The following is a 15,144-nucleotide window of genomic DNA, read 5'->3' as shown; positions in this document are numbered from 1 at the left end:
TGTATGAGAAAAGAGATGAGAAAACACTTCATTTGAAGTCAAAAGAATAATTACATGGAATAAAGAAGAATACTATAGGAGCTTTTCATAGTATAAATTATAAGATGCTTTGCTCTTTGTTTTACTTTGTGACAGTTGTCTGACTGTAATATATTATATTTTTAACAAAGGTGTTTTATTACCTTTTTTCACAGGAGTTGTAGTCTTGGATGTTTGTAAAGCTGGAGCTTTGCCAGCAGAGGGAGTTGTTGGTTTGGGAGTAGCTGGCTTTAATGTTGCAGCAGAGGGTTTAGGGGTGGCAGGTTTTGGGGCAGCAGCCGAGCTCTTGGTTGTGCTGCTACTGGGAGGACGAGTGGCTGATGCGCCAGAGGGTGTCCTAAAAACACAACAAAACAAGATCCATTCAGTGAATAAGATAAGATAAAACTCTATTGTCTGTAAAAGTGAAATTTGATTTACATATTTGTAGCTAGTCCCATAAAATTAACAGCACATATGACATTCATCACACATAAAAGTACAAATCCAGTATGGGACAGTTCATCTGGGCTTCCTTTGTGTAAAAAATGCAATGGAACAAGGCACGAAAGAATGTATTCATTCCTCCTGCATCAGGGCACTCTAAAATAGGGCTGCAAGATTAATTGCAATTGAAATTGCAATTTGGATGGAAGCAATTGCTACATCTCAAAGGTTGTTTTTGAAGTACCATAATTTCCTCCACAAATAACAAAAGATTTTGTCTTACACATGTGGACAAAATTGTTGGTACCCTTCAGTTAATGAAAGAAAAACTCACAATGGTCACAGAAATAACTTGAATCTGACAAACGTAATAATAAATAAAAATTCTATGAAATTTAACCAATGAAAGTCAGACATTGCTTTTCAAACATGCTACAACAGAATTATATATTTTTTAAAAATGAACTCATAAAACAGGCCTGACCAAAAATGAGCCTTAGAAAAGACTGAAAATAATGTGACGAAGGGGACATGTTAATCTAAGGTGTGTCCACTAATTAGCATCACAGGTGTCTACAGTCCAATCAGTCAGTGGGCCTATATATAGGGCTACAGGTAGTCAATGTGCTGTTTGGTGATATGGTGTGTACCACACTCAACATGGACTAGAGGAAGAAAGAGTTGTCTCAGGAGATAAGAAAGAAAATTATAGACGAGCATGTTAAAGGTAAAGGTAAAGACCATTTCCAAGCAGCTTGATGCTCCTGCGAAAAGTTGCACATATTCAGAAATTTAAGCTCCATCGGACTGTAGCCAACCTCCTTAGACGTGGCTGCAGGAGGAAAATTGATGACAAATCAAAGAGACGGATAATACGAATGGTAACAAAAGAGCCCAGAAAAACTTCTAAAGACATCAAAGGTGAACTTCAAGCTCAAGGAACATCAGTGTCAGATCGCACCATACGTCTTTGTTTGAGCCCAAGTGGACTTAATGGGAGACGACCAAGGAGGACACCAGTGTTGAAAACAAATCATAAAAAAGCCAGATTGGAATTTGCCAAACTACATGTTGACAAGCCACAAAGCTTCTGGGAGAATGTCCTATGGACAGATGAGACAAAAATGGAACTTTTTGCCAAGGCACATCAGCTCTATGTTCACAGACGGAAAAATGAAGCATGTCAAGAAAAGAACACTGTCCCTACTGTGAAACATGGAGGAGGCTCTGTTATGTTCTGGGGCTGCTTTGCTACATCTGGCACAGGGTGCCTTGAATCTGTGCAGGCTGCTATCAAGCTATTCTAGAGAGAAATGTGCTGGCCAGTGTCAGAAAGCTTGGTCTCAGTCTCAGGTCATGGATCTTGCAACAGGACAATCAGAATCAGAATCCTTTTATTGCCATCGTTTGTGAACACAGTTCACAAACTAGGAACTTATTTTGGTGATAAAGTGCAACATAAAACATAAAACACACTGAATAAATACAAATGCAAATAAGGGCATGCACGAAGTTAAAAAAATAAAGATATGCTTAAAAATCAAATCAAATACTTAAAGGTAGAAAATATATACAACAGCAGCATCAGAACAACATTGCAAAGATGACTTATTAAAGTGACCGGTGTTATAAAGTGTCCAGTTTTGTGCAAATATTATAAAGTGTTCATGAGACAAAATGACCCAAAACACACAGCCACACAACCAAGAATGACAAACAGGAAAACACTGGCCTATTCTAAAGTGGCCTTCTTTGAGCCCTGAGCTAAATCCTATTGAGCATCCTTGGAAGGAGCTGAAACATGCCATCTGGAAAAGGCACCCTTCAAACCTGAGACAACTGGAGCAGTTTCCTCATGAGGAGTTGGCCAAAAATACCTGCTGAGAGGTGTAGAAGTCTCATTGACAGTTACAGGAATCGTTTGATTGCAGTGCTTACCTCAAAAGGTTGTGCAACAAAATATTAACTTAACCTCCTAAGACACAAGCTCTTGCATGACATGCTTTATTAATTTCTCTTTGTTATTTAGGCTGATTGGGACCTGATGAGTGTAAAAATAATTATTAGAATTATCTTTTTACATTATGTATTTTCTGAGAAAAGTGATGTAAAACAAATGTCCTCATATGTGGACATTTTAATCATTTTAATAAAACATTTGAATAATGATTTGCAAAAACTATTTATTAAGACCCTGAACACAGGAACATTTGTCCTGAATGTAAAATCAAGATGAGAAACAATTGTGCCTCTTGGAACAATGTCTCTCATGTAAAGTGCTGCTGACAGGAGCAGGAAGACATGTGCCTTCACAGAAAAAAAAACCAAAACAAAAACCCCCAAATTATTACTAATTAATTATTATTATTATTATTTTTTTAATATATATAATTCTGTTGAAGCACGGTTGAAAAGCAATGTCTGACTTTCATTGGTTAAATTTCATATAATTTTTTAAAATGTATTATTACTTTTGTCAGATTCAAGTTATTTCTGTGACCATTGTGAGTTATTCTTCATTGGCCGACGGGTACCAACAATTTTGTCCACGTGTGTATTCTGCATACAAACTGCTATGCTATGTAGTTTAGATTTGTACAAATATACATGTGATAAATGCAAGTACATGTGGTTCATATTTCAGTCTTTTTATCAATTCTCCTGGACACATTTAAAATGTGAACTTTCTAAATTGCAAATCTAATTGCAATTGCTTGTCAGAAAAATCACAGTTTGATATTTTTCCCTCTAAAATGCTTCAGAGGGTACAACATGACCTCTGTTGGTAGAGAGTTTGTTGGCTGATCTCAGTGATTGCTTCTTCCAAAGCTCCTCAGAGGATACCCCACTCTTTAGGAGCAGTTGTCCTGTTCTTGTTCTTTTTCTGTACTGAGAGGTCACAGAACCAAACTGCACCACAAAAAAGCAGCATACTTTGTTTGGACTGTGGCGGTATTACTGCTCCAGGATGGTTCTGTTGACTAGGAGGGAGCTTTCCACATACACTCCTATACTACTATATTGTTAGGTGGTGAATGACAGCTAGGGGAAGCTGGGAATGTCCAAAGATAGTTTCTACTGTTTTTGATTAGAGCATCCTGGTCAAACCACCTCATACTGTCCAGGTACAAACCTGGCTGCTCCCCTCCACACAGCAGACCCACAAGCACTATGTGATCTGAGAATTTGATGAGCTGTTGCATGGGTGCACTGATGACACAGTCATTGCTGTGGATTAAGTCTTTAAAATATCAAAATCTTATATCTCTCGAATTGTCTAAATCACGTCAAAAGAGTGCCAAGCTAGTTAAAACAAGCAGTTTTTGTGACATGTCTGAACAAAGTAGGCTAAATTGAACCGTCCTTACTTGTATGCAATCTCAGGGGTGCTATGCTAACTGCTTCTAAATAAAGAACTGAGTTCATGTCAGCAGAACGACAGCATGTAACCAGGAGAGACAGAGGGAATGAGGGTGGCTGAACCATGTTCATCTTCAGTATTACAAAGAGAACAAAATGGGCTATGGACTGTATAGTCAATGTGTGCTCCTTTGTGTTATTACAGCTGCTGGTTTAGTGTCATAAAGTAACTGCTAAGCCTGATTCTTTTGGGGGAAAGTAACCTGTGTACTCCTGATATTGAGTAGAATAGCAATTTCCTTGAAAAGCAAGGCTTGAAAATTTAAGTAATTCAGAATGGTATTAATACCTACGTGAAAATATTAAAAGGATGTAAGAGTCATGTGGGCTATTTGAAAGGACAATACATCATTTAAACTTCCAACAACTAAACTGAACTGAAAATGGAGATATTACATTCATTTCAGAGCAGTATTGTGACATAGCACTGGTAGATACATTAATAGTATCTAATAGTGCTGAAAAGTAAAATTACTGAGGTTGTTCATGGCCACAGATGCACTGATGGACATAGAAAACAGTTGTTCTGTGCTGTTCCAGAATTACAGATAAACTTATTGTCAACTTACATTTCAGCTACATTTAGTTCTGCCATTACATGTCAGACCAAATGCCAGACCCAATCATAGCCAAAGACTTGGCTATGATTTGTTTAATTAGATGTACAATGGAAAATGTGCCATGAGTAAGCAGGGACTGAGCTTGCGAATAGACAGACATGTTCCCTCCCTGCAGCCATGGTGACAGACATCATGAAGAGTTGCTAATTAAAGATGAGTTCATTAGCAACAGACTTTGATATATGTGCCCTTTGTATCTTTCGTCTCATTCTCTCTGACTCACGGCCACTTAGTCCATTTGGTAATTAGGTCTGCAGTTGCATGGCTCAGAAATTACAGCAGAGGAGGTGTACTGCATCACATTCTTACTGACCACACCCACAACAGTAAGAGATTAACAGGCTGCCCCAGTCATGCCTACCCATTACATCAACTGCAATTTGTTGGATCATGATGCTGCCCAAATTCAATTTAGAGCTATAAAAATATATCACCCCAGTGGGACCATCTATGAGATCAGAGCATGACTAATGTGAGAATATGGGTGATGCGGAGGATGGTGGGGTGTGATGGAAAACCACCTAACAGCTTCCCTCTGAGGGCTAGGCAGGCTGCTGGTTTTTGTGAAATATAAAGCTTACTACTTACACACTGTGAAATGACTGAATGTGCAAGAAAGCAGTAAATTCTCCATATGATAACAACAACAAACAATTCTGTCAGGAAAAATACTATTTTAACTTGTAAGAAGAGTCTTTCAAGCTATTGTTTATAAGATATTAGATTTTGTTTTGCAGGTATGCACAATTAGAATATTAATAGGAACAGTCAAAGTTATAAATAGTCAAAATATTGTTATTGGGAGTATCCTTAAAAAATAGATAATATGAATTAGCTAATTATTGTTGTATAATGTAACTAGTGTTGCCACAATAGGCTTAATATAGGTATGTGAATATTTTTGACAATCCTAAATGTAACTGCCATTTTAATTTGGACATATTTTATTGAAATCCAAAACAGTGCACTCAGAAAGAAAATGTAATATTCTCCTGCAGGGATCTGAGGATATGTAACATAACTCCAGTATCAACCTCGAAATCTCCAGCTAGTACAGTTCTTGCATGTGTGAGAGATGCAGCGATGAAGCTTATCAGGACACATGATTTATTCAAGCAAGCAGCCTCTGTACTCCACTGGCACCATTCTCATTGGACAGAGTACTGCATTCACAGAGCAGGGCAGGAGGAAGTGACTCTTTAGCACGTAACACAAACATCTCATGCCCCTGTAGCCTGAAATGCTTTAAAAGTAACACTAAGACATGGTATGAAAGACAAAGAACAGTAGTAGTATATCGCTGCATCTGCCAAACAGTCTGACATACACATATTAGTACAATTCCAGCTACAGAAATGCAGAGATAGCAGAAATCAATATTGGTTTTATTTTAAATTTAAGTTAGATTTTATGCATTTTCCCTTTGTTCTTTGTACTCATCAGAAGGATTATGAACAATACAATGCACTTAAATAAATCCCCACAATGACTTACAACAAGAAGCTCATAGCAGTTATAACTTTAAATCTAATCTAATTTCGCTAAAACCTGCAGCTGAATAGAAGAGACATTACTCTATTAGCCCTAAATTAGATAGACTTAACCCAGCCCACACATATTTACTCTGCACTTTTACTTGCCTGAATGGAAGCTGCTGCAAATGGATTATAATCTAGTAGGTTTTAGAGTACTTAAGTGAAAACACACACACACACACCCACACACACACACCCCCACCTACGCCCACAGACACACACACACACACACACCCACCGTACATGTGACAGCCAAAAGTGTGTGTGCAATTTATGGTAACAATGCCAGAGCCCCACTGCTGTTGGCCACATGCACATGCAGAGGTTACACAAAATCTAGAGGGGAGATAATATAATACAACTTTAAATTAATCAAGAATAATTGTAAATTTAACTTAAATTGCCGTTGTTGATGTTGATAAAAACTGTTTTAAGGCCAAATACATTACACATTTCTAATACTTGAATACTAAAAATGTTGGTTGCATTTAAGGTAAACATGAATGAAGATTCCAGTTACCAAAGACCTTAAAACAATGGTTCTCTTTTCAGTAATTCTCACCGTGCTCTTGGGAATGAGCATCAGCCATTTTTAAGGCTGTAATCTGAGTCTAATCTCCACTGTGTGCCTGTTCCCAGTGGCAGTTGGAGGAGAGTGGGAGGGCAGTGTTTTTGGTTATGAGGAAATCTTTAACCAGATCTGACGAGATCTATTTCCATTTGGTTTTTGCTTTTTGCTAATGCAAACAGCTGCCACAGCTGAGAATAAAATTAGTTTTCCAATGTCCAGAACTTAAATCTAACCACTGAAAATTCCTGTAATTTACAGTAGAGTCTGGCCAAGGTATGTCTCAGGTTGTGATCCATTTTACAAATGTAATCAACTAAATTATAGCTTATACTATTGCCATGACCAAAGCACTTTTTGATCCATTTGGATTCAACAGAGGCAAGAGCTTAGGCTAATTAGGTGGTAATAAAAATATACAACACATGCCCAGGTCAAACTAAATAGAAAGTATGGGCTCATCCAAGAATATATTTTTATGTGGTGAAGTTTCTGTAAAATTACTAAGCAAAAATAATTGTGTTTTCCCATCTAAAGTTTAGTGAAAAAAATGCTTATTTCCTCTGTATGGTCACTCCTACCTGGTTTTCTTGGAGACAGGAGGCTTGTCAGGTTTGGGAGAGGTGGTGGAGCTGGGCTTTGTGGCAGTGCAAGTGACTGGTTTAGAGCCTAAAGGACAAAGAGAGTTCTGATGAATGTGCTTTATCAGAGATCAATTGTGCATATATAAACACATGAAATTATACTTTACAGATATAGAGACATATATAGGTCAATGCATCTGTCTGTACGATCTAGGTCAGCTGCATTTCTAGAGGTGTAATATTCACTCCAACATGACTATATAACAGCACTATAAGTGCTATACCCATCCTACATTCATCTATCTTGTGGTGCAAAAAACACTGTTTGTTATAATTATAGCTGTGAAAAATGATCATGCTCCAGTAGTGCTGTGTGCTTCCTCACACAGGCTGCTCACTATTTATTTATACTTATAAAGAAAGTACTTAAAGCCCATTTGAGTCATTGTCAATGTATGCATGTCTGTGTAATCTGGCAAACAAGGGTCAAAGAAGAATGGTTTGAGAACATTTGTATTAAAGATCAATCGATATAGTTTTTTTTAAATGGCCAATACAGATATAGATTGTTCAGAATTTGGAGAGACCGATGGCCGATATTATCTGTCTGATACGTAGAGCCAATTTTATTAATTTTCCCCAAATTATCTCATTTGAATTAATTACAATCTCATGCACAACTTTGTTTTAATGCAAACTGGATAAGAGAGCAGTGTAGTTAATTTTTTACTGTATTCTCTTTGTACTGAAGTGTTCAAATAAAGCTTTACGTATATATTCTCAATGCATATTTGGGGAGCTGGATGGGACAAAGAAAAATATTGGCCCCTGCTAGAGATTTAAGGCTGCAAATATTAACCTGAGGCTGCAAATATTAACCTGATATATCAGCAAATCAATAATTTGTATTTTTATGTATTTTTTATTGAAATTTTACTGATTGGTTGACATTAAATTGTTTGTGTACTGTTATATCAAATATTGACATATTTCATTTTGTGAATATCACACTCTCCTACTTATTATTCAATCAATACAAAATTGTGTACAAAGTAATAATAATCACCTTGACTACATATTTACTAATTGTGCCTTTTTGTGATGCTATTGTGAAAAATTTGAGCTTTCCTGACAAAGAGCACTAAACTGTATACAAATTTTTAAAATATTTGTAATCTTTTCATTTTTACACAGGCCTGATGAACATATTTTGTAGATGTGAAACCTGCAGGCTTCCTTGCAGTAGCTGTAGATGAGGAACTGGTTTTAACTCCGTTAGCAGAAGCAGTCGGCGCCTTCTTGGCTGTTGTGGTTGTTGTCTTAGCTCCGTTAGGGAGCGGCATAGCTGTAGGGGTCTTTTTCTCTGCCATTTTTGGGGTACTCTTGGGTGTCGGGGTGGTCCCTGTTGGCTTTTTGGATACTGCTGTAACTGGAGTACTCTTTTTGTCTGAAGCTGTGGTGGTTTTCTTAAGCACTCCGTTGGTTTGGGGCTTAGAGACTCCATTGGAGAGACGGCTAGGGGTCTTCAAAGTGCTGCTGGTCTTGGTTGGAGTGGACCCTGGTTTTGTCTTGGTATTCTTATTAGGAGTCTTGGGTTTGGAATCTCCCAACAGCTTGCTGCTTGTTTTGGCAGTGGCTTTAGATGGTTCTGTATCACCTTTCGATTCTGGCACTGCTTCACCTGGACTTTCACCCAGACCGGCGGCCTGGTTAGGCTCCTGTCCTGGAACTGGGACTCCTTCATTGACGGGACTGGCTTCTAGCGTTTCCATTGGCTCCAGCACTGCTGTGGCAACCCCATCCGGCTTCATCTCCCCTTTCAGTGATAGTCGGACTCAGCCGTGCCGGGCTAGTGGTCTTTATGGAATGGGTCTAGAGGTGTCTGGAGGCAGCGAAGTCTGCTCTGAGGAGACATAATAGGGTACAAGTGCAGTAGTTAGCAGCAAGACCAGACATGAGGCTTGTCTTTGCAATCAGCAGAAAGAAAGACAGGAATGTGGTTAGATAAAGTAGCTTTTAAATTTGGTCAAATGCTGAAAGTGACATTTAAAATCCACTAGTAGCAATTATTATTAGAAATAGTGCATTTACTGTATTTATGTAACTAAAGTAGTCCTGATTCCTACAGATTATCTGTCACATTGAGGCGCTCCTGGTTATAAACAAAGGAATTTTTCAAATACACACTATGCACATGTATGCTTACACATATGCTTATCACAAAGCAGCCCAGGTAAACACATGAGCCCCCTTATCAGTCAGAAAATATCCCAAGGACCACTTTTAGTCCTTTACGAACTATCTATTGCCTTAAATAAACTAGTTCCAACTTCCATCTATTTCTATGGAGACAAACGGGACGCTACTAGGCCAAGTTACAGGTCAGATTTGTGGAGAGGTGACTGTGCTCACAGTTTTGCAAGTATTCCCAGCTATAAGATTACAAACACTCTGTTTGCACATAAGTTAAAACCCACAGACTTGTATCTAGGGCAATATTGTACACAGAGGGAGACACACTAGGATAAACAATTAGAACAACACATGTCATGATCAGCTGTAAGCCAGGTTTCGTGGGCCACAAAAGGGGAGCCATGGGAGGACATGTCTGCTGCTCAATGCTACAAATAGCCATCATTCATTTCTGTGCCAGTGCAGTGGCAAATGAGCCCCAGTCTGTGTTACACTACAAAGCTCAGTGAGACACTTGGGTAAGAGTACTTCAGTGCTGATGTGGGTGGGCGTTTTGAGCCTACTACAAACGACATCTGAGTCAAAAGAGTGGAAAAGTAGTTCACTAGGATATTTACTTTGCTAAATTCTAGTCTACATTATTCTTGTTGTTCATGCTACCTTACTAGCTCTCTTTGTACCAATGTATGACATTAGTATTACCTTACCAAAAAAAGTGCTTTGACTATACACACTGTTTTCATTGACAAGACATATAGTCAGCACTTAACAACTAGCAAACATGGCTAAGCTAATATTTAAATATCCATTAATTCGATGCCATTCTTGCCTTGTGACAATAGAAAGTATGTAACCCTGGTTTGCCAAATACCAAAAAACCTGGCTTCAAAGGGTCATCAAAAGTTTTGAAAATCAGATACTAATTGATACTAAAACTAGTATCGAAACTAATAACTCATTGATACTATAAAAGTCACATTCACAGGACAGAAATTAACCTTTCCTGAATAGGTTTAGAATGATCTTAAGCTGTATCAGAACAAGTATAAGACTAGTATATACCCATGGATCATCATCTAACCTACCTGGCCAACTGAGGGGATTACAGACCACATGATAACATAAAATAAAGTACTAGTATCATCTTGGTATCAGAATCAGTAATAAGTATCGAGTCTATTCCTCAGTATCAGAAACAAGTTTAAGATTTTTGTATTGTGACAACATGACTTGAAATTGTTTTAAGGTGCCAAGGCCACAAGCTGCTCAATATGAAAAGACACAGACACAGAGCTTTTGTAATACTCTTTTTCATTGTGCGTTGAAAGTGAATAACTGTATCTTATCGTGTTTCCTCACCTGTTTTCAAATGAGAGAATAGTTTTGGAATCTGAAGGAACACGCTCAAAGGGAAGTGTGGTGCTGGAGGAGAGGGGAGAGTAGCAGGAAGGCTTGTCAAAGTTTACAAACAGCAAGAGGAGCTGTCGGTAGGAGGCTACTGCTGAGGCTGGGCCCAGAGGAAGAGGTTTGGCCTGGGGAGCATGGGAACAGAACAACACTAGGGTTAAAAACAAAGGCATAAAAATTATCATCTGAATTTCCACTGCGTTAAACTTCCACACTAACTCACAGTGCCCATTTAAGAATAGGCCATACATCATCAGTCACTTTTCGGAAAATGTTGCAGAAGGTTTTTGTCTGAATTGGTCGCCTTACTACATGGAGCCTTGTTTTTTCTACCCTTGTGCTACTTGCATCCCTCTGTCTTCTGTTTTGCTTTGCACAGATGGCCAGAGCAGCTGAACCAGGGCCAAAGGGAGGAAGAGGAAAAGAAAAAAAAACTGCATACTGAAGACACGGACAAATAGCTAGTGCAACAGGCCACCACCCAGAACTCAGAGGATCACGGACCAGTTAAATATGTAAGAGATTTTCTATTAGGAGAGCTCTGGTATCTGTGAGGACTAAATTGTTGGAAAAAATGTGTAAAAATGTATTAAACATTTTTCAAATCACATTAGCTAGTGCATGTAGCACTGGACAACTTGTCAAACACTGATTGTAAGATGGTTCCAATGGTAATAGAGTTGTTAAGTGACTTCTGGCTTTGTTTTTGTTCCTTATTCATCAAACAAGAGACAGTTACCGTTCAAAAATGTTTAACCACAAATTGTATCAAATATGTAAAATTTAGCCTAGCCTAGATTCTCACCTCAGTCTCCCTCGTAGCTTTAAACAACTGCAATCTCTTTTGGAGATGAGGAAAATTGCATGATCATTGTTTTCAATCAGCTAATGGACCTAGAAGTGACATCACATGAGGGTTGGGCAGTGAGTAAAATAAGCTCCTAACAAGAAAGGAGACAATTCTGCCAGGCCAGCCAATTGGCCATTATCAATGCATTATTGGATGACAGTTTTATATAAGATAGTAAATCTTCTTGAAATCTGATCAGACAAACTTTGTCTCACCTGCTTTCATCACGTGCTTTCTATTTCCAAATACCATAGGTTAACCAGTTTTATAATGATGCCAGAAAGCTATCTGCAAATGTAATTCGGAAATTCATCAATGGCAAGCTTGATTGTGTGATTAGAACTACCGGTGAAATAGTACATTACACCTGCTACTAGTACATATGACAAATCTCCAATGTGCCCAGGCAAACTTTGTAAATCTGTTTGACCACACAGTGAACCATAAAATATACTCTGCCTCCAATCACCGTGCCTTCTTCCATTATGAACAGTCTCCTCCCACATAGGACTGCAGCAGATCTGTCCAGAGGGCTCATGGGTAATGCTGCTATGGCGAATGGGAGGAAGCAGTGATAAATCCTCCCAGAGCCATGGCCAGAGTAACATTTCTCTTTGTGCGCCGCACTCCAGACAGCTGTGAGATTGCACTTCTCTCCCAGGCTCTGACGCTCACTCAGTCGCCCCTGCATGCCATTAAGACCCCCCCATCAGTCAGAAGAACTACGGGGGAAAACTCCTGCTTATCTTCTGAGGAGCAGGAAACTGAACCAGTGCCTTTTTGAGTTGGGTCCAGAAGCTTTACTTTTATACTGTGAAGTGAAATCATATATTTTGTTTGTAAATCCTGGTTGAGTAGCATTAAGAATATATGAATTGTAGTCTGAGGGCTTTAAATCGTTGTCTAAAAAATCTAAAATATTTGCAATATATAGATTTGGTACAATTGAATTGACAAGAGTTGCCTGGCAGAAATAATTGTAACTACCATGATCATAAATTCTTAGCAAAACATTGAACAACAAGAAACTGATGAGTGATTTTTCCTATGTATTTGAGCAAAATTTTGTCTTGCCCAAGTACAAATAAGTAGCTTGAGGCCAAAATATTCCCACTGCACGCAATCTGCATCTACTTATGAAGTGTTTTATTGTCTGATAATCAGGATGTGCGTGTTAGCATGCTAGTTCTTTTTAGCTTCACATCATCCTTTCATCTGGCCATCATGCAGGCTCATAATATTTTGCTGGCTCATTGGCACCTTCACTAAAGCTACTGAATAGGGTTTAAGTAGCTCCAAGGGCTTGCAGTCGGATTACATTGCTTCATACTACAATATGTTTCTTTCCTCTCCTGTCTCACTGTTGTCAGCTCATTGACATGAACACACTGAACAGGATATAAACAATCTAAAAACGATTACCACAGGAAGCCACCATCTAAAACCCGAGTCCAGAATGGCTTTGGGAAATCCTCTCAACATCTGAGGCTGACCAGCTGCCTTAAAGTCATAAGGGACTACTGCATTTGATGACCCAAACAGAAGAGCCTGCAAGCTGCACCGAGTTGCTATAAACATATTTCACAATGTTAATGAAACAAATGTGTGAAAAATTTGGTTTGTGGTGATTTGGATGGATTTCTAAATATATTTGGCAAGCTTTACTCTCAAGCTTAGTGCACTATTGTGTTATTCGGTCTGAGCCATGTGGTGGAAGATTCTAGAAAGTAGCAACCCACTTCAAATTCTCCTCAGTCCTCAATGGTGAGCTAAACAGTTACCCGGACCACAGGACACCCACTCAAATGTCTGTACAATGGAGGACCTAAGCAGTGTTTACATTCTTTAAATTGTGCAATGCGTCACATGTGCAGGCTGATCAAAGCTAATCTCTGTCTGTGCACCCAGATACCCTTTGAACAGATTATTTACACAGAAAAATACGGATAAGATAACTGTTTGTCAAGTGTGCAATAAAACATGTTAACTCACAGAGATAAAATATGTTTCACTAATACCATCTTATTTAGTGGGAATATTCTAAATAAATGATCTTGACCTGTATTTGATAAATGAAGTATTTAACAATGATCATATTAATTTATGCATACTCATTAGTATTTCATTCTTTACTCGTGCTTAATAATCTTACAAACCATGACTAGCATTATTAGGGACATGGATGATTGACTAATACTAAGTATGCCTGTTGTAAGATGAATTACTTTTGGCAGTAGTTGCTTTTTTCCATTTGTGAACACTACAGTAATAAGCAATGCAGTTATTTAGTAGATTTGTCATGTGGTTTTACAGAACAAATACTCTAATGCCTCCAAATAAATGATTACACATGCTCATTTGTAAATAATATCCATAGAAATTGTGAAGAAGTTTTACCTTTACCAGCTCAGCAATGATTTCGATGAGGTGCTGTTCCCTGAAGGAGACACTTTCTATACATGCACTGATATGATATTGGTATCTGATGTGGGTACAGATATTGAAAATTTTGGTGGATCGGATATCAATTCCAAGATATTGGTTCAGAAAATAGCCCAATTTGGGTGTGTAAATTGGTATAATAAGACGATGTACTGGCCAATGTTGGCCTAAAACATCTGAAAATATTAAACTTGTATTTTTACAAAGATGTTCTGTAGTTACAAAACACATCTGGATCATTTTTGCTAAAAAAATAAATGCTACTTTCAGTCTCTGCATTGGTATCGATAAATACTTAACGCCAAAGTATCAACTTTGGTATTGGAACAGAAAGAGCTAAATCGGTGCATACCTAGCACTTTCATGCACATCTTTGCAAAATGCACCTTATGACTATGAAAAATACAACCAATACTACTATCAGGAATCCTACTTAAACAAAATAATTTTCTTGCTGTGCTATTGCCTCACTTAGCAGTAAGCAGTAAGCTAATGATGGCCAAGGCAGCTTGACAAGGTGAGCTCATCCTTCTAGGCATCATCCCCTCCTAATCCCACAGTGGGATATAAACACAACATGTGCTAAGAGCCGTCGTACCAAACTTAGTCAAATAGCAGCAATAACTGGAAGGCACCCAACAGCACAAGCAGATCTGAGCTTTTCTGTCTAGACACAAACAGCCATCTTGAATAATCAGGTCATAAGCATATTCAACACAAACAAGGCCCTTTGATCCCTTTTTGTACAATGTACTACTTTGTGTTGGCTCCACTGAGGTTGTTAGCTAAAACATTAAAGCAAAAACATTTAGAGCTCAATGAAAACTAAAACTTTTAGCAGTTTTTATAGTTTTTCAATTACTTCACCATACAAATTCATATTAATTTTCACATTCCCTGGAGTTGGTGGTGGTTCCTTAAACTTCAGTTTTGTACGTACACAAGATGATTCCAAACCTTGTTGTGTGCATGACTGTGTCACACTCATGCATTATGCGAAGCTTCTTTTGTCCCCAGGCCTTACTCAAAATAGTCGTCAAAGGGAGAGATTGTGGGGGAA

General features: G+C 38.3%; 1 protein-coding gene across 1 annotated transcript in view; it reads right to left on the bottom strand.

The window, feature by feature from the left end:
* prr36b (proline rich 36b) overlaps positions 1-15,144 on the bottom strand; it is a 34,746-nt gene that overhangs the window by 3,960 nt on the left and 15,642 nt on the right. The window contains exons 2-4 of the mRNA XM_033970862.2: positions 8,418-9,095; positions 7,190-7,277; positions 183-376 (exon numbers count right to left, since the gene is read on the bottom strand). Of these exons, the coding sequence (XP_033826753.1) occupies positions 183-376; positions 7,190-7,277; positions 8,418-9,003 (868 nt within the window). The 5' untranslated portion in view covers positions 9,004-9,095. The remainder of the gene's footprint in view (positions 1-182; positions 377-7,189; positions 7,278-8,417; positions 9,096-15,144) is intronic.

The sequence above is a fragment of the Periophthalmus magnuspinnatus genome, chromosome 8 (genome assembly GCF_009829125.3).
Source record: "Periophthalmus magnuspinnatus isolate fPerMag1 chromosome 8, fPerMag1.2.pri, whole genome shotgun sequence".
Classification (NCBI taxonomy): Eukaryota; Metazoa; Chordata; class Actinopteri; order Gobiiformes; family Gobiidae; genus Periophthalmus; species Periophthalmus magnuspinnatus.
This window is presented reverse-complemented; position numbering and strand designations above follow the sequence as displayed.